This window comes from Eleutherodactylus coqui, chromosome 3 (genome assembly GCF_035609145.1).
Source record: "Eleutherodactylus coqui strain aEleCoq1 chromosome 3, aEleCoq1.hap1, whole genome shotgun sequence".
NCBI lineage: Eukaryota > Metazoa > Chordata > Amphibia > Anura > Eleutherodactylidae > Eleutherodactylus > Eleutherodactylus coqui.
The window spans coordinates 318,211,733-318,229,684 of record NC_089839.1 but is presented as its reverse complement, the minus strand read 5'-3'; the positions used below and the strand labels follow the sequence as shown (position 1 = coordinate 318,229,684).

At 53.3% G+C, this 17,952-nt stretch overlaps 2 protein-coding genes and 1 long non-coding RNA gene across 4 annotated transcripts in view; 1 reads left to right on the top strand and 2 right to left on the bottom strand.

The window, feature by feature from the left end:
• FAAH (fatty acid amide hydrolase) overlaps positions 1–2,224 on the bottom strand; it is a 56,377-nt gene extending 54,153 nt beyond the window's left edge. For both annotated transcript variants that reach the window (XM_066598046.1, XM_066598047.1), the window contains exon 1: positions 1,977–2,224. In XM_066598046.1, the coding sequence (XP_066454143.1) occupies positions 1,977–2,174 (198 nt within the window). In that variant the 5' untranslated portion in view covers positions 2,175–2,224. The remainder of the gene's footprint in view (positions 1–1,976) is intronic.
• Positions 2,225–8,217: 5,993 nt separating this feature from the next.
• Positions 8,218–12,983, bottom strand: NSUN4 (NOP2/Sun RNA methyltransferase 4). The gene is made up of 6 exons (XM_066598045.1): positions 12,779–12,983; positions 10,423–10,721; positions 10,201–10,352; positions 9,973–10,127; positions 9,775–9,899; positions 8,218–8,571 (listed from the first exon to the last, which is right to left on the bottom strand). Exons 1-6 carry the CDS (start codon positions 12,908–12,910, stop codon positions 8,295–8,297), a joined length of 1,140 nt encoding a protein of 379 aa, XP_066454142.1. The 5' UTR covers positions 12,911–12,983; the 3' UTR covers positions 8,218–8,294.
• A 4-nt stretch (positions 12,984–12,987) lies between these two features.
• LOC136622052 (uncharacterized) lies at positions 12,988–17,747 on the top strand. Its single transcript, XR_010791288.1, has 4 exons — positions 12,988–13,279; positions 15,982–16,125; positions 17,312–17,410; positions 17,511–17,747. It is a non-coding gene; the product is annotated as an uncharacterized lncRNA (long non-coding RNA).
• The last annotated feature ends 205 nt before the right edge of the window (positions 17,748–17,952 follow it).

Here is a 17,952-nt window from a genome sequence, read left to right as displayed (position 1 = left end):
TAACCGTGCAGCCCAAGGAAAAATGTATGCAGACTCTGCTGCAAGGAGGTTCCCCGCAGCAGCTGTCCCCCTAGCATCTCCCCATGGCAACCATTACGGCAAACATCCGGCCAGCAGGGGTTCTGCTGTCTCAGTGCTCCGATTTGTCCCCCTGTTGCATCCGCTCCGACCCTTGCAGCTGCTGTAGAGAGATTATCAATGCCTCAACGTCTCCTCCCGTGGCTGGGTATGCATATGGTGCCGATGCTGCCGCGCCACCGCTCCCAGGTTTACTGAGGTCCTTCCCTGGCTCAGAATCCTCTGCAGGTGATGCTGGGGAAAAACCCTTAGGGGGCTGCCAGGACCTGCAGGCCAGCTTGCTCTGCAGCCAATCAGCTACAGGGGGCGTCACCCAGCTGTCACTGACTTCCTGGTGGTGACAAGATACAATAGAACCATAGCCCCGCCCCCCTCCCTCCCTCTCTCTATATAGGAGGCTGTGTGAGTGGCCGTCTTGTCGGTGTCCTGCACAGGTGTAACTGGCTCCCTCCTGTGAATGCCGGCACGCTGAGGTTGGTGCACATATCTGCCCTCCTGTGTCAGTAAGTATCTGTTTTTATATCTCTCTTTCTGTGATAGAAATCACCAACCACAGTGAGAGCGCCAACTACTGGAGAGCTGCAGACATTCTCATATGGGAGAGGCTTCTCCCCGTAGAATACACCTTCAGAGGTCACATGACCACCAATCAAGAGACAACGTTTAATCATCAAAGATAACCAGAGGGACCCCCGATCATGGAGATGAAGGGGTTAACAGATGACACTGAGGATTATCAAAAGAGCGGTGATGTCACTGCTGTATAATATAACTGATAGCGGGAGAGCGGTGATGTCACTGCTGTATAATATAACTGATAGCTGGAGAGCGGTGATGTCACTGCTGTATAATATAACTGATAGCGGGAGAGCAGTGATGTCACTGCTGTATAACTGATAGCAGGAGAGCGGTGATGTCACTGCTGTATAATATAACTGATAGCTGGAGAGCGGTGATGTCACTGCTGTATAATATAACTGATAGCGGGAGAGCGGTGATGTCACTGCTGTATAATATAACTGATAGCTGGAGAGCGGTGATGTCACTGCTGTATAATATAACTGATAGCTGGAGAGCGATGATGTCACTGCTGTATAATATAACTGATAGCTGGAGAGCGGTGATGTCACTGCTGTATAATATAACTGATAGCTGGAGAGCGGTGATGTCACTGCCGTATAATATAACTGATAGCGGGAGAGCGGTGATGTCACTGCTGTATAATATAGCTGATAGCTGGAGAGCGGTGATGTCACTGCTGTATAATATAACTGATAGCGGGAGAGCGGTGATGTCACTGCTGTATAATATAACTGATAGCGGGAGAGCGGTGATGTCACTGCTGTATAATATAACTGATAGCGGGAGAGCGGTGATGTCACTGCTGTATAATATAACTGATAGCGGGAGAGCGGTGATGTCACTGCTGTATAATATAACTGATAGCGGGAGAGCGGTGATGTCACTGCTGTATAATATAACTGATAGCGGGAGAGCGGTGACGTCACTGCTGTATAATATAACTGATAGCGGGAGAGCGGTGATGTCACTGCTGTATAATATAACTGATAGCGGGAGAGCGGTGATGTCACTGCTGTATAATATAACTGATAGCGGGAGAGCGGTGATGTCACTGCTGTATAATATAACTGATAGCAGTAGAGCGGTGACGTCACTGCCGTATAATATAACTGATAGCTGGAGAGCGCTGATGTCACTGCTGTATAATATAACTGATAGCTGGAGAGCGGTGACGTCACTGCCGTATAATCTTAGAGCAGGAGCCCGTTGGCGTCGCCCCAGCCGTTGCAGCGCTGTATACGGCACCTGTATCTTCCGTCGCGGTCAGGTGACTGCAGTAAGATACGGTATGACGTAGCTGCAGTGTCTCTTCTCACCTCCGCGCTCAGTCTCGCCGCCGTCCGCTCCATTCGCTCCAACGCCTTCTCCCTCCGTAGCCGGGCAGCGTGGATCTTACCGCGGGTTCTCCTCCCGGTCAGCCAGCGGGGCAGCAGCCACACAGTCCCGGCCAAGCAGCCGAGAAGCAGGCAGATAACGCGGGGCTCTCGGAGATCCACAGCGGACAGCGCAGACATGATGAGCGGCAGTGAACTCTGGACCGCTGCGGACTGACAGCAGGGAACCCCGCCAACACGTCACCGCATGGGAACTCTGCCCCACCAATCACATGGCTGCCCTGGCCTGAAACCCAGCCCCCGACACACAGCACAGCATGACCCCGCCCTCTCCAGTAACATTGTGACAAGATTACCCCGCCCACAGTCACTTTAACTCCGCCCCCGCCAGTCATCCTGCTACATTGTTCAGTTCAGGGTGAGGCATTATACTCTCTGTTATCAGCCATGTCAGGCTCGGGGGTGACTGTGGGACAGATGAGTGCAGTCTATTACTCCCTGTTATCAGCCATGTCAGGCTGGGGGAGATGACTGTAGGACAGGTAAGTACAGACTATTACTCTCTGTTATCAGCCATGTCAGGCTGGGGGGTGACTGTAGGACAGGTAAGTACAGACTATTACTCTCTGTTATCAGCCATGTCAGGCTGGGGGAGGAGACTGTAGGACAGGTGAATACAGTCTATTACTCCCTGTTATCAGCCATGTCAGGCTGAGAGAGGTGACTGTAGGAGAGGCGAGTACAGTCTATTACTCTCTGTTATCAGCCATGTCAGGCTGGGGGGTGACTGTAGGACAGGTGAGTACAGTCTATTACTCCCTGTTATCAGCCATGTAAGGCTTGGGAGCTATAGGACAGGTGAGTACAGTTTATGACTCCCTGTTATCAGCCATGTCAGGCTGGGGGGTGACTGTAGGACAGGTGAGTACAGTCTATTACTCCCTGTTATCAGCCATGTCAGGCTGGGGGGTGACTGTAGGACAGGTGAGTACAGTTTATGACTCCCTGTTATCAGCCATGTCAGGCTGGGGGAGGTGACTGTAGGACAGGCGAGTACAGTCTATTACTCCCTGTTATCAGCCATGTCAGGCTGGGGGAGATGACTGTAGGACAGGTGAGTACAGTCTATGACTCCCTGTTATCAGCCATGTCAGGCTGGGGGAGATGACTGTAGGACAGGTGAGTACAGTCTATTACTCCCTGTTATCAGCCATGTCAGGCTGGGGGAGATGACTGTAGGACAGGTGAGTACAGTCTATAACTCCCTGTTATCAGCCATGTCAGGCTGGGGGAGGTGACTGTAGGACAGGCGAGTACAGTCTATTACTCCCTGTTATCAGCCATGTCAGGCTGGGGGAGATGACTGTAGGACAGGTGAGTACAGTCTATTACTCCCTGTTATCAGCCATGTCAGGCTGGGGGAGATGACTGTAGGACAGGTGAGTACAGTCTATAACTCCCTGTTATCAGCCATGTCAGGCTGGGGGAGGTGACTGTAGGACAGGCGAGTACAGTCTATTACTCCCTGTTATCAGCCATGTCAGGCTGGGGGAGATGACTGTAGGACAGGTGAGTACAGTCTATGACTCCCTGTTATCAGCCATGTCAGGCTGGGGGAGATGACTGTAGGACAGGTGAGTACAGTCTATTACTCCCTGTTATCAGCCATGTCAGGCTGGGGGAGATGACTGTAGGAAGGTAAGTACAGTTTATTACTCCCTGGTATCAGCCATGTCAGGCTGGGGGAGATGACTGTAGGACAGGTAAGTACAGGTTATTACTCACTGTTATCAGCCATGTCAGGCTGGGGGAGATGACTGTAGGACAGGTGAGTACAGCCTATTACTCCCTGTTATCAGCCATGTCAGGCTGGGGGGTGACTGTGGGACAGGTGAGTACAGTCTTTTACTCCCTGTTATCAGCCATGTCAGGCTGGGGGAGATGACTGTAGGACAGGTAAGTACAGCCTATTACTCCCTGTTATCAGCCATGTCAGGCTGGGGGGTGACTGTGGGACAGGTGAGTACAGTCTATGACTCCCTGTTATCAGCCATGTCAGGCTGGGGGAGGTGACTGTAGGACAGGTGAGTACAGACTATTACTCTCTGTTATCAGCCATGTCAGGCTGGGGGGTGACTGTAGGACAGGTAAGTACAGCCTCTTACTCCCTGTTATCAACCATGTCAGGCTGGGGGAGATGACTGTAGGACAGGTGAGTACAGTCTATTACTCCCTGTTATCAGCCATGTCAGGCTGGGGGAGATGACTGTAGGACAGGTGAGTACAGTCTATTACTCCCTGTTATCAGCCATGTCAGGCTGGGGGAGGTGACTGTGGGACAGGTGAGTACAGTCTATTACTCCCTGTTATCAGCCATGTCAGGCTGGGGGGTGACTGTAGGACAGGTAAGTACAGCCTCTTACTCCCTGTTATCAGCCATGTCAGGCTGGGGGAGATGACTGTAGGACAGGTGAGTACAGTCTATTACTCCCTGTTATCAGCCATATCAGGCTGGGGGAGATGACTGTAGGACAGGTGAGTACAGTCTATTACTCCCTGTTATCAGCCATGTCAGGCTGGGGGAGGTGACTGTGGGACAGGTGAGTACAGTCTATTACTCCCTGTTATCAGCCATGTCAGGCTGGGGGGTGACTGTAGGACAGGTAAGTACAGCCTCTTACTCCCTGTTATCAGCCATGTCAGGCTGGGGGAGATGACTGTAGGATAGGTGAGTACAGACTATTACTCTCTGTTATCAGCCATGTAAGGCTTGGGGGCTATAGGACAGGTGAGTACAGTCTATGACTCCCTGTTATCAGCCATGTCAGGCTGGGAGAAGTGACTGTAGGAGAGGTAAGTACAGTCTATTACTCCCTGTTATCAGCCATGTCAGGCTGGGGGAGGTGACTGTAGGACAGGTGAGTGCAGACTATTACTCCCTGTTATCAGCCATGTCAGGCTGGGGGGTGACTGTAGGACAGGTGAGTGCAGTCTATTACTCCCTGTTATCAGCCATGTCAGGCTGGGGGAGATTACTGTAGGACAGGTGAGTACAGTCTATGACTCCCTGTTATCAGCCATGTCAGGCTGGGGGAGATGACTGTAGGACAGGTGAGTACAGTCTATTACTCCCTGTTATCAGCCATGTCAGGCTGGGGGAGATGACTGTAGGACAGGCGAGTACAGTATATTACTCCCTGTTATCAGCCATGTCAGGCTGGGGGGTGACTGTAGGACAGGTGAGTACAGCCTCTTACTCCCTGTTATCAGCCATGTCAGGCTGGGGGAGATGACTGTAGGACAGGTGAATACAGTCTATTACTCCCTGTTATCAGCCATGTCAGGCTGGGGGAGATGACTGTAGGACAGGTGAGTACAGTCTATTACTCCCTGTTATCAGCCATGTCAGGCTGGGGGAGATGACTGTAGGACAGGTGAGTACAGTCTATTACTCCCTGTTATCAGCCATGTCAGGCTGGGGGGTGATTGTAGGACAGGTGAGTACAGTCTATTACTCCCTGTTATCAGCCATGTCAGGCTGGGGGGATGACTGTAGGACAGGTGAGTACAGTCTATTACTCCCTGTTATCAGCCATGTCAGGCTGGGGGAGATGACTGTAGGACAGGTGAGTACAGTCTCTTACTCCCTGTTATCAGCCATGTCAGGCTGGGGGAGGTGACTGTAGGACAGGTGAGTACAGTCTATTACTCCCTGTTATCAGCCATGTCAGGCTGGGGGAGATGACTGTAGGACAGGAGAGTACAGTCTATTACTCCCTGTTATCAGCCATTTCAGGCTGGGGGGTGACTGTAGGACAGGTGAGTACAGTCTATTACTCCGTTATCAGCCATGTCAGGCTGGGGGAGATGACTGTAGGACAGGTGACTACAGTCTATTACTCTCTGTTATCAGCCATGTCAGGCTGGGGGGTGACGGTAGGACAGGTGAGTACAGACTATTACTCCCTGTTATCAGCCATGTCAGGCTGGGGGAGATGACTGTAGGACAGGTGAGTACAGTCTTTTACTCCCTGTTATCAGCCATGTCAGGCTGGGGGAGCTGACTGTAGGACAGGTGAGTACAGTTTATTACTCCCTGTTATCAGCCATGTCAGGCTGGGGGAGATGACTGTAGGATAGGTGAGTACAGACTATTACTCTCTGTTATCAGCCATGTCAGGCAGGGGGAGATGACTGTAGGAAGATAAGTACAGTTTATTACTCCCTGGTATCAGCCATGTCAGGCTGGGGGAGATGACTGTAGGACAGGTGAGCACAGTCTATTACTCCCTGTTATCAGCCATGTCAGGCTGGGGGAGATGACTGTAGGACAGGCGAGTACAGTATATTACTCCCTGTTATCAGCCATGTCAGGCTGGGGGGTGACTGTAGGACAGGTGAGTGCAGTCTATTACTCCCTGTTATCAGCCATGTCAGGCTGGGGGAGATGACTGTAGGACAGGTGAGTACAGTCTATTACTCTCTGTTATCAGCCATGTCAGGCTGGGGGAGATGACTGTAGGACAGGTAGGTACAGCCTCTTACTCCCTGTTATCAGCCATGTAAGGCTTGGGGGCTATAGGACAGGTGAGTACAGTCTATTACTCCCTGTTATCAGCCATGTCAGGCTAGGGGAGATGACTGTAGGACAGGTGAGTACAGTCTATTACTCCCTGTTATCAGCCATGTCAGGCTGGGGGAGATGACTGTAGGACAGGTGAATACAGTCTATTACTCCCTGTTATCAGCCATGTCAGGCTGGGGGAGATGACTGTAGGACAGGTGAGTATAGTCTATTACTCCCTGTTATCAGCCATGTCAGGCTGGGGGAGATGACTGTAGGACAGGTGACTACAGTCTTTTACTCCCTGTTATCAGCCATGTCAGGCTGGGGGAGCTGACTGTAGGACAGGTGAGTACAGTCTATTACTCCCTGTTATCAGCTATGTCAGGGTGGGGGGTGACTGTAGGACAGGTGAGTACAGTCTATTACTCCCTGTTATCAGCCATGTCAGGCTGGGGGGTGACTGTAGGACAGGTGAGTACAGTCTATTACTCCCTGTTATCAGCCATGTCAGGCTGGGGGAGATGACTGTAGGACAGGTGAGTACAGTCTTTTACTCCCTGTTATCAGCCATGTCAGGCTGGGGGAGCTGACTGTAGGACAGGTGAATACAGTCTATTACTCCCTGTTATCAGCCATGTCAGGCTCGGGGGAGGTGACTGTAGGACAGGCGAGTACAGTCTATTACTCCCTGTTATCAGCCATGTCAGGCAGGGGGAGATGACTGTAGGAAGGTACAGTTTATTACTCCCTGGTATCAGCCATGTCAGGCTGGGGGAGATGACTGTAGTGCAAGTAAGTACAGTCTATTACTCCCTGTTATCAGCCATGTCAGGCTGGGGGAGATGACTGTAGGACAGGCGAGTACAGTATATTACTCCCTGTTATCAGCCATGTCAGGCTGGGGGAGGTGACTGTAGGACAGGTGAGTACAGTCTATTACTCCCTGTTATTAGCCATGTCAGGCTGGGGGGTGACTGTAGGACAGGTGAGTACAGTCTATTACTCCCTGTTATCAGCCATGTCAGGCTGGGGGAGATGACTGTAGGACAGGTGAGTGCAGTCTATTACTCTCTGTTATCAGCCATGTCAGGCTGGGGGGTGACTGTAGGACAGGTGACTACAGTCTATTACTCTCTGTTATCAGCCATGTCAGGCTGGGGGAGCTGACTGTAGGACAGGTGAGTACAGTTTATTACTCCCTGTTATCAGCCATGTCAGGCTGGGGGAGGTGACTGTAGGACAGGTGAGTACAGTCTATTACTCCCTGTTATCAGCCATGTCAGGCTGGGGGGTGACTGTAGGATAGGTGAGTACAGACTATTACTCTCTGTTATGAGCCATGTCAGGCTGGGGGAGGTGACTGTAGGACAGGTGAGTACAGACTATTACTCTCTGTTATCAGCCATGTCAGGCTGGGGGGGAGGGGACTGTAGGACAGGTAGGTACAGCCTCTTACTCCCTGTTATCGGCCATGTAAGGCTTGGGGGTTATAGGACAGGTGAGTACAGTCTATTACTCCCCGTTATCAGCCATGTCAGGCTGGGGGGGAGGGGACTGTAGGACAAGTGAGTACAGTCTATTACTCCCTGTTATCAGCCCTGTGCAGCGGGGGAGGGGACGCTATCCGCACAGTTCAGTCAGTAATACGAGTCGCACTTGGTTGTCGCATGATCTTTATTACAAGGTAAGGATGAGGGTCCGGCAGCAGTTTTGGGGTCCGGGCCGCCCCCCTCTCAGTGCAGTCGCCGCAGTTTACAGAGGTAGAGAGGGCCGTAGTTGGCGGTGAGGTGCGGCATCACTAGCGCCCCCAGGCGGCAGTCCTGCTGGAAATTGAACGTCTTCTTGAAGATCTCCTGGAAGCAGCGCAGATCCTGGACCTCCGCACCGATGCCGAATTCCTCCGCCGCCCGCCGCAGCGCTCCCTCCACTACACACTCGTTCTGCAGCGCCGATAGCGTGCAGGTGGCATAGACGACATCCCCGCCTGGCACCGCCGCCCGCAGGCCTGAGCTGCAGGAGAGCAGAAAGAACCTCTGAACAGCTGGCCAATGATGTCATGGGTGATGCTCTGCAGACAGGTGGCCAATGATGTCATGGGTGATGCTCTGCAGACAGGTGGCCAATGATGTCATGGGTGATGCTCTACAGACAGGTGGCCAACGAGGTCACGGGCGATGCGATGCTCTGCAGACAGGCGGCTAATGATATCATGTCTGATGCTCTGCAGACAGATGGCTAATGATGTAATGAGCAAAGCTCTGCAGACAGGTGGCCAATGTTGTCATGGGTGATGCTCTGCAGACAGGTGGCCAATGTTGTCATGGGTGATGCTCTGCAGACAGGTGGCTGATGATGTCATGGGTGATGCTCTGCAGACAGGTGACCGATGATGTCATGGGTGATGCTCTGCAGACAGGTGGCCAATGATGTCATGGGTGATGCTCTGCAGACAGGTGGCCAATGATGTCATGGGTGATGCTCTGCAGACAGGTGGTTAATGATGTCATGGGTGATGCTCTGCAGACAGGTGGCCAATGATGTCATGGGTGATGTTCTGCAGACAGCTGGCCAATGATGTCATGGGTGATGCTCTGCAGACAGGTGACTGATGTCATGGGTGATGCTCTGCAGACAGGTGGCTAATCATGTCATGGGTGATGCTCTGCAGACAGGTGGCCAATTATGTCATGGGTGATGCTCTACAGACAGGTGGCCAACGAGGTCACGGGCGATGCGATGCTCTGCAGACAGGCGGCTAATGATATCATGTCTGATGCTCTGCAGACAGATGGCTAATGATGTAATGAGCAAAGCTCTGCAGACAGGTGGCCAATGTTGTCATGGGTGATGCTCTGCAGACAGGTGGCTAATGATATCATGGGTGATGCTCTGCAGACAGGTGGCCAATGATGTCATGGGTGATGCTCTGCAGACAGGTGGCCAATGATGTCATGGGTGATGCTCTGCAGACAGGTGGCTAATGATGTCATGGGTGATGCTCTGCAGACAGGTGGCCAATGATGTCATGGGTGATGCTCTGCAGACAGGTGGCTAATGATGTCATGGGCGATGCTCTGCAGACAGGTGGCCAATGATGTCATGGGCGATGCTCTGCAGACAGGTGGCTAATGATGTCATGGGTGATGCTCTGCAGACAGGTGGCCAATGATGTCATGGGTGATGCTCTGTAATGACTGGGGGTCACATACTTACAGCAAGAGCTGGGTCTGCAGCAGCGGTAACCGCTGGCGCTCCTTCCTCCTGATGCGATGGAAGATGTTGTTCTCCTCCTGCAGCAGGGAGTGACGGTCTGCAGTGCACGGCGCGTCCACCAGAACCTACGGCCAAGGATGACATGTTGGAGCGGCTGCAGAGTGACCCCACCGTGCGCCCGCACCCCCAACTACTGACCCGGTCATAGGCGGCCTCCTCCGGCCACTCGGCGCCGTCCCATGAGGTGAGCCGCACCCGCTCCTCTGTGCGCAGCTCCCGCGGCACATAGGACTGCAGAACGCGGCGCAGGCGGTTGGTGCGGGAGACGGACGCGTCGTTGGCGACCAAGTATCCTGCAGCAGAGAGCAGAAGTGTTGGCAGCCTGGATGGCAGACCCCCCCCCCCCCCAGCCCAGCAGCCTCTTACTGCAGCCCTCCAGCAGCAGTGCCAGCGTCTTCCCCCCCGGCGCGGCGCACAGGTCCAGGACGCGGTGATCCGGGCGGGCGTTGAGAGCGAGGACAGGGAGGAGGGAGGCGGCATCCAGCAGGTAGTATCCCAGCAGCCCCGACGTGCCGCACCTGTGGGGAGAGCAGAGCATGAGCGGCCCCAGGCCAGCAGGTGTGTGTGGCCCTCGGGGCCCTTCGGTACCTGGCCGGAGAGAAGCGGCTGATGTCGGTGCGCGGGAAGGTGTAACAGGCGAGGCTGGAGGTGGGGGACATCTCCGGCGCGGCGCGGGCCTCCTGCAGGAAGTCGGTGGCATTGATGGCGCGCAGGCCACGGGTCACGAGCTCCGCGCTGGAGAAGCTATTGATGAGGGCGCCATACTTCTGCTCCGACAGGAGGCTGATCCGGACCGACGGCCAAACTGCTCCAAACTGCACGCTGTAATTCATATCGAAGTACTGCAGGGCCAGCTGGGGGCCCGTGGAGCCCGCCACAGTGCTGGCCTGGAAGAGAACACAGTCACATGACCAGATCTGCAACCTTCACCTCCTCCTCACATGTTATACAAGGGGTCCCCTTATTCCCCGGGTCATGTGATGTGGCGGGGGTCCCCTTATTCCCCGGGTCATGTGATGTGGCGGGGGTCCCCTTATCCCCCATGTCATGTGATGTGCCGGGGGTCCCCTTATCCCCCGGTTCATGCGATGTGGCGGGGGTCCCCTTATCCCCCGGGTCATGTGATGTGGCGGGGGTCCCCTTATTCCCCGGGTCATGTGACGTCCCGGGGGTCGTCTTATCCCCCGGGTCATGTGACGTTCCAGGGGTCGTCTTATCCCCCGGGTCATGTGATGTGGCGGGGGTCGTCTTATCCCCCGGGTCATGTAATGTGCCGGGGGTCCTCTTATCCCCCGGGTCATGTGACGTACCGGGGGTCTTCTTATTCTCCGGGTCATGTGATGTGGCGGGGGTCCCCTTATCCCCTGGGTCATGTGATGTACCGGGGGTCTTCTTATTCCCCGGGTCATGTGATGTGGCGGGGGTCCCCTTATCCCCCGGGTCATGTGATGTGGCGGGGGTCCCCTTATTCCCCGGGTCATGTGATGTGCCGGGGGTCCTCTTATCCCCCGGGTCATGTGATGTGGCGGGGGTCCCCTTATCCCCCGAGTCATGTGATGTGCCGGGGGTCCTCTTATCCCCCGGGTCATGTGATGTGGCCGGGGTCCCCTTATCCCCCGGGTCATGTGATGTGGCGGGGGTCCCCTTATCCCCCGGGTCATGTGATGTGCCGGGGGTCCCCTTATTCCCCGGGTCATGTGATGTGGCGGGGGTCCCCTTATTCCCCGGGTCATGTGATGTGGCGCGGGTCCCCTTATCCCCCGGGTCATGTGATGTGGCGGGGGTCCCCTTATCCCCCGGGTCATGTGACGTGGCGGGGGTCCCCTTATCCCCCGGGTCATGTGACGTGGCGGGGGTCCCCTTATCCCCCGGGTCATGTGATGTGGCGGGGGTCCCCTTATCCCCCGGGTCATGTGATGTGGCGGGGGTCCCCTTATCCCCCGGGTCATGTGATGTGCCGGGGGTCTTCTTATTTCCTGGGTCATGTGATGTTTTGTGGGGGTCGTCTTATTTCCCGGGTCATGTGATGTGGCGGGGGTCCCCTTATCCCCCGGGTCATGTGATGTGGCGGGGGTCCCCTTATCCCCCGGGTCATGTGATGTGGCGGGGGTCCCCTTATCCCCCGGGTCATGTGATGTGTCGGGGGTCCCCTTATTCCCCGGGTCATGTGATGTGGCGGGGGTCCCCTTATTCCCCGGGTCATGTGACGTGGCGGGGGGCCCCTTATCCCCCGGGTCATGTGATGTGGCGGGGGTCCCCTTATTCCCCGGGTCATGTGACGTGGCGGGGGGCCCCTTATCCCCCGGGTCATGTGATGTGCCGGGGGTCCCCTTATCCCCCGGGTCATGTGATGTACCGGGGGGCCCCTTATCCCCCGGGTCATGTAATGTGGCGCGGGTCCCCTTATCCCCCGGGTCATGTGATGTCGCGGGGGGCCCCTTATCCCCCGGGTCATGTGATGTGCCGGGGGTCCCCTTATCCCCCGGGTCATGTGATGTGCCGGGGGTCCCCTTATCCCCCGGGTCATGTGATGTGGAGGGGGTCCCCTTATCCCCCAGGTCATGTGACGTGGCGGGGGTCCCCTTATCCCCCGGGTCATGTGATGTGGCGGGGGGCCCCTTATCCCCCGGGTCATGTGACGTGGCGGGGGTCCCCTTATCCCCCGGGTCATGTGACGTGGCGGGGGTCCCCTTATCCCCCGGGTCATGTGATGTGGCGGGGGGCCCCTTATCCCCCGGGTCATGTGATGTGGCGGGGGTCCCCTTATCCCCCGGGTCATGTGATGTGGCGGGGGTCCCCTTATCCCCCGGGTCATGTGATGTGGCGGGGGGCCCCTTATCCCCCGGGTCATGTGACGTGGCGGGGGTCCCCTTATCCCCCGGGTCATGTGATGTGGCGGGGGTCCTCTTATCCCCCGGGTCATGTGACGTGGCGGGGGGCTCACCCATTTCTGCTTGTGGCGGTATCTGCAGAACACCCGCACCGGCGCCCCCACTCTCCGCACTATCACTGGCGCTCGTGTGGAGGCCGCCATCTTGCTGTGCAGCGACGAAATCCTCCCGTCTAGAAACTTCATCCGCACGAAAGATTCCGCCTCCTGCTCTGCCGGGGGAGGAGGAGATGCGGCCGCCGGTCTGTGGCTGTGCTGGACGCCCTGCCCTGCCACCAGCATATTAGTAGTTTACGCTTCAGTTATTCCTGCTGCCGATTCCAGCCAATGAGGTGGCTGGAATCGGCACCATGTGACTTCCCATTGTGCACGAGCAGTACAGTTCAGCTGCCGTGCACGATGAGAGCTGTGCCCGCGCCTCACGTGACCGGTGACGTCACCGATACTTGAATTTGCCCGCGAATTCCGAGTCCTGGCATCTACAGAGGAAGCTGATGGTTGGAGCCTTTTATACTGCTTACAACGTGGGAGAGGAAGAGTTCTGCGCTGTGTGTGGTGAGTACCTACCTGAGATTAATGCGCTGTGCTGCTATGTGTGGTGAGTACCTACCTGAGATTAATGCGCTGTGCTGCTATGTGTGGTGAGTACCTACCTGAGATTAATGCGCTGTGCTGCTATGTGTGGTGAGTACCTACCTGAGATTAATGTGCTGTGCGCTGCGTGTGGTGAGTACCTACCTGAGATTAATGCACTGTGCGCTGCGTGTGGTGAGTACCTACCTGAGATTAATGCGCTGTGCGCTACGTGTGGTGAGTACCTACCTGAGATTAATGCGCTGTGTGCTGAGTACCTACCTGAGATTAATGCGCTGTGCTGCTATGTGTGGTGAGTACCTACCTGAGATTAATGCGCTGTGCTGCTATGTGTGGTGAGTACCTACCTGAGATTAATGCGCTGTCTGCTACGTGTGGTGAGTACCTACCTGAGATTAATGCGCTGTGCGCTGCGTGTGGTGAGTACCTACCTGAGATTAATGCGCTGTGCTGCTATGTGTGGTGAGTACCTACCTGAGATTAATGCGCTGTGCTGCTATGTGTGGTGAGTACCTACCTGAGATTAATGTGCTTTGCGCTGCGTGTGGTGAGTACCTACCTGAGATTAATGCGCTGTGTGCTGAGTACCTACCTGAGATTAATGCGCTGTGTGCTGAGTACCTACCTGAGATTAATGCGCTGTGTGCTGAGTACCTACCTGAGATTAATGCGCTGTGTGCTGAGTACCTACCTGAGATTAATGCGCTGTGTGCTGAGTACCTACCTGAGATTAATGCGCTGTGTGCTGAGTACCTACCTGAGATTAATGCGCTGTGTGCTGAGTACCTACCTGAGATTAATGCGCTGTGTGGTGAGTACCTACCTGAGATTAATGCGCTGTGCTGCTATGTGTGGTGAGTACCTACCTGAGATTAATGCGCTGTGCTGCTATGTGTGGTGAGTACCTACCTGAGATTAATGCGCTGTCTGCTACGTGTGGTGAGTACCTACCTGAGATTAATGCGCTGTGCGCTGCGTGTGGTGAGTACCTACCTGAGATTAATGCGCTGTGCTGCTATGTGTGGTGAGTACCTACCTGAGATTAATGCGCTGTGCTGCTATGTGTGGTGAGTACCTACCTGAGATTAATGTGCTTTGCGCTGCGTGTGGTGAGTACCTACCTGAGATTAATGCGCTGTGTGGTGAGTACCTACCTGAGATTAATGCGCTGTGTGCTGAGTACCTACCTGAGATTAATGCGCTGTGTGCTGAGTACCTACCTGAGATTAATGCGCTGTGTGCTGAGTACCTACCTGAGATTAATGCGCTGTGTGCTGAGTACCTACCTGAGATTAATGCGCTGTGTGCTGAGTACCTACCTGAGATTAATGCGCTGTGTGCTGAGTACCTACCTGAGATTAATGCGCTGTGTGCTGAGTACCTACCTGAGATTAATGCGCTGTGTGCTGAGTACCTACCTGAGATTAATGCGCTGTGTGCTGAGTACCTACCTGAGATTAATGCGCTGTGTGCTGAGTACCTACCTGAGATTAATGCGCTGTGTGCTGAGTACCTACCTGAGATTAATGCGCTGTGTGCTGAGTACCTACCTGAGATTAATGCGCTGTGTGCTGAGTACCTACCTGAGATTAATGCGCTGTGTGCTGAGTACCTACCTGAGATTAATGCGCTGTGTGCTGAGTACCTACCTGAGATTAATGCGCTGTGTGCTGAGTACCTACCTGAGATTAATGCGCTGTGTGCTGAGTACCTACCTGAGATTAATGCGCTGTGTGCTGAGTACCTACCTGAGATTAATGCGCTGTGTGCTGAGTACCTACCTGAGATTAATGCGCTGTGTGCTGAGTACCTACCTGAGATTAATGCGCTGTGTGCTGAGTACCTACCTGAGATTAATGCGCTGTGTGCTGAGTACCTACCTGAGATTAATGCGCTGTGTGCTGAGTACCTACCTGAGATTAATGCGCTGTGTGCTGAGTACCTACCTGAGATTAATGCGCTGTGTGCTGAGTACCTACCTGAGATTAATGCGCTGTGTGCTGAGTACCTACCTGAGATTAATGCGCTGTGTGCTGAGTACCTACCTGAGATTAATGCGCTGTGTGCTGAGTACCTACCTGAGATTAATGCGCTGTGTGCTGAGTACCTACCTGAGATTAATGCGCTGTGTGCTGAGTACCTACCTGAGATTAATGCGCTGTGTGCTGAGTACCTACCTGAGATTAATGCGCTGTGTGCTGAGTACCTACCTGAGATTAATGCGCTGTGTGCTGAGTACCTACCTGAGATTAATGCGCTGTGTGCTGAGTACCTACCTGAGATTAATGCGCTGTGTGCTGAGTACCTACCTGAGATTAATGCGCTGTGTGCTGAGTACCTATCTGAGATTAATGCGCTGTGTGGTGAGTACCTATCTGAGATTAATGCGCTGTGTGGTGAGTACCTATCTGAGATTAATGCGCTGTGTGGTGAGTACCTACCTGGGATTGATGCGCTGTGTGCTGAGTACCTACCTGAGATTGATGCGCTGTGTGCTGAGTACCTACCTGAGATTGATGCGCTGTGTGCTGAGTACCTACCTGAGATTGATGCGCTGTGTGCTGAGTACCTACCTGAGATTGATGCGCTGTGTGCTACGTGTGGTGAGTACGTCACCTGAGATTTGCGCGACGCCACCTGACGAAACCTGTCTTTTTTGGCAGATTTGTGCGCTACGTGTGGAGACGCGGCCACCAGAGATTTGTGAGCTTTTTTGCAAACTTGCGTGTGGAGATGATCCTGACGTTTGGACGCGTTTTGAGAAGAATTTCGCTTCGCTTGCACACAAGCTGACATAACTCGTCGAGGTAAGATGCTGCATCTGCTAAAATTTTCATTGCGTGCATCTGCTCATACGTGCTTATTTTGCGCATATTTGCAGGTGTGTGTGTGGTTGTGTGTGTGTGTGTGTGGTTGTGTGTGTGTGTGTGGTTGTGTGTGTGTGTGTGTGTGGTTGTGTGTGTGGTTGTGTGTGTGTGGGGTTGTGTGTGTGTGTGTGTGTGTGTGTGTGTGGTTCTGTGTGTGTGTGTGTGTGTGTGGTTCTGTGTGTGTGTGTGTGTGTGTGGTTCTGTGTGTGTGTGTGTGTGGTTCTGTGTGTGTGTGTGTGTGTGTGTGTGTGTGGTTCTGTGTGTGTGTGTGTGTGGTTCTGTGTGTGTGTGTGTGTGGTTGTGTGTGTGTGGTTCTGTGTGTGTGTGTGTGTGTGTGTGGTTGTGTGTGTGTGGTTCTGTGTGTGTGTGTGTGTGTGTGTGTGGTTCTGTGTGTGTGTGTGTGGTTCTGTGTGTGTGTGTGTGGTTCTGTGTGTGTGTGGTTCTGTGTGTGTGTGGTTCTGTGTGTGTGTGGTTCTGTGTGTGTGTGGTTCTGTGTGTGTGTGGTTCTGTGTGTGTGTGGTTCTGTGTGTGTGTGGTTCTGTGTGTGTGTGGTTCTGTGTGTGTGGTTCTGTGTGTGTGTGGTTCTGTGTGTGTGGTTCTGTGTGTGTGGTTCTGTGTGTGTGGTTCTGTGTGTGGTTCTGTGTGTGTGTGGTTCTGTGTGTGTGTGGTTCTGTGTGTGTGTGTGTGGTTCTGTGTGTGTGTGTGTGGTTCTGTGTGTGTGTGTGTGGTTCTGTGTGTGTGTGTGTGGTTCTGTGTGTGTGTGTGGTTCTGTGTGTGTGTGTGGTTCTGTGTGTGGTTCTGTGTGTGTGTGTGTGGTTCTGTGTGTGTGTGTGGTTCTGTGTGTGTGTGTGGTTCTGTGTGTGTGTGTGGTTCTGTGTGTGTGTGTGGTTCTGTGTGTGTGTGTGGTTCTGTGTGTGTGTGTGGTTCTGTGTGTGTGTGTGGTTCTGTGTGTGTGTGTGGTTCTGTGTGTGTGTGTGGTTCTGTGTGTGTGTGTGTGTGTCTGTTCCTTCCTTCTGACCAGGTTGGGGGAGTAGTGGTCAATGTAAGTGGGTGGAACGGATCTAGGGATCAGTAATACTGGTGTGATGTGACTGTTAACCTGCTGATTTTTCGTCATTTCCTGCAGATCTGACGTCCTTGAGAATGGGAAGGCTGTCCGACAGTGAAGAGACCCTCGACGTTCAGCAATCTTGAACCCCTTCGTTTTATGGACTGCTTTTTGCCGGTGACTCACCTTTTTTTTTTTGGGGGGGGGGGGGGGGTATTTTTGGATAGACTAAGCTTTTATTTATTTTCTTGCAAACTTTTTTCTTTCTTCTTTACAGGTTATCTAAGTTATTTCAGGATTACCACACTGCGTTTGCTCACAATCATTGTTGAAGCAGCAGAGACTGACGGTCCTAGATGTTGGCTCAGTAGGACGCTTTCAAGATGGGCATGTTTGCAAATCGACGTGATTCTTACATTGTTTTTTCTGTGCCTTGTTGTACTTCGTTTAAGTGGTAAAAATGGGCAGTTAGAAGTTGGGTATATTTATTAAAATTAATATTGACAGTTTTGAAGACATTGTAATTTTTTAACATTTGCAAATGTTATATCTCATATGTGCAAGCATACTCTACAAATCTTTGCCAACATATATTTCCATCTGTTCACTTTATTCTGGACGCACATTTGCAAAAACATCTTTTGTTTGGAACCATTTTGGAGACATTCAAGTTGAACCTCATTTTTCCTCATTTTGCTAAATCCTTTTTCCTCCACCAA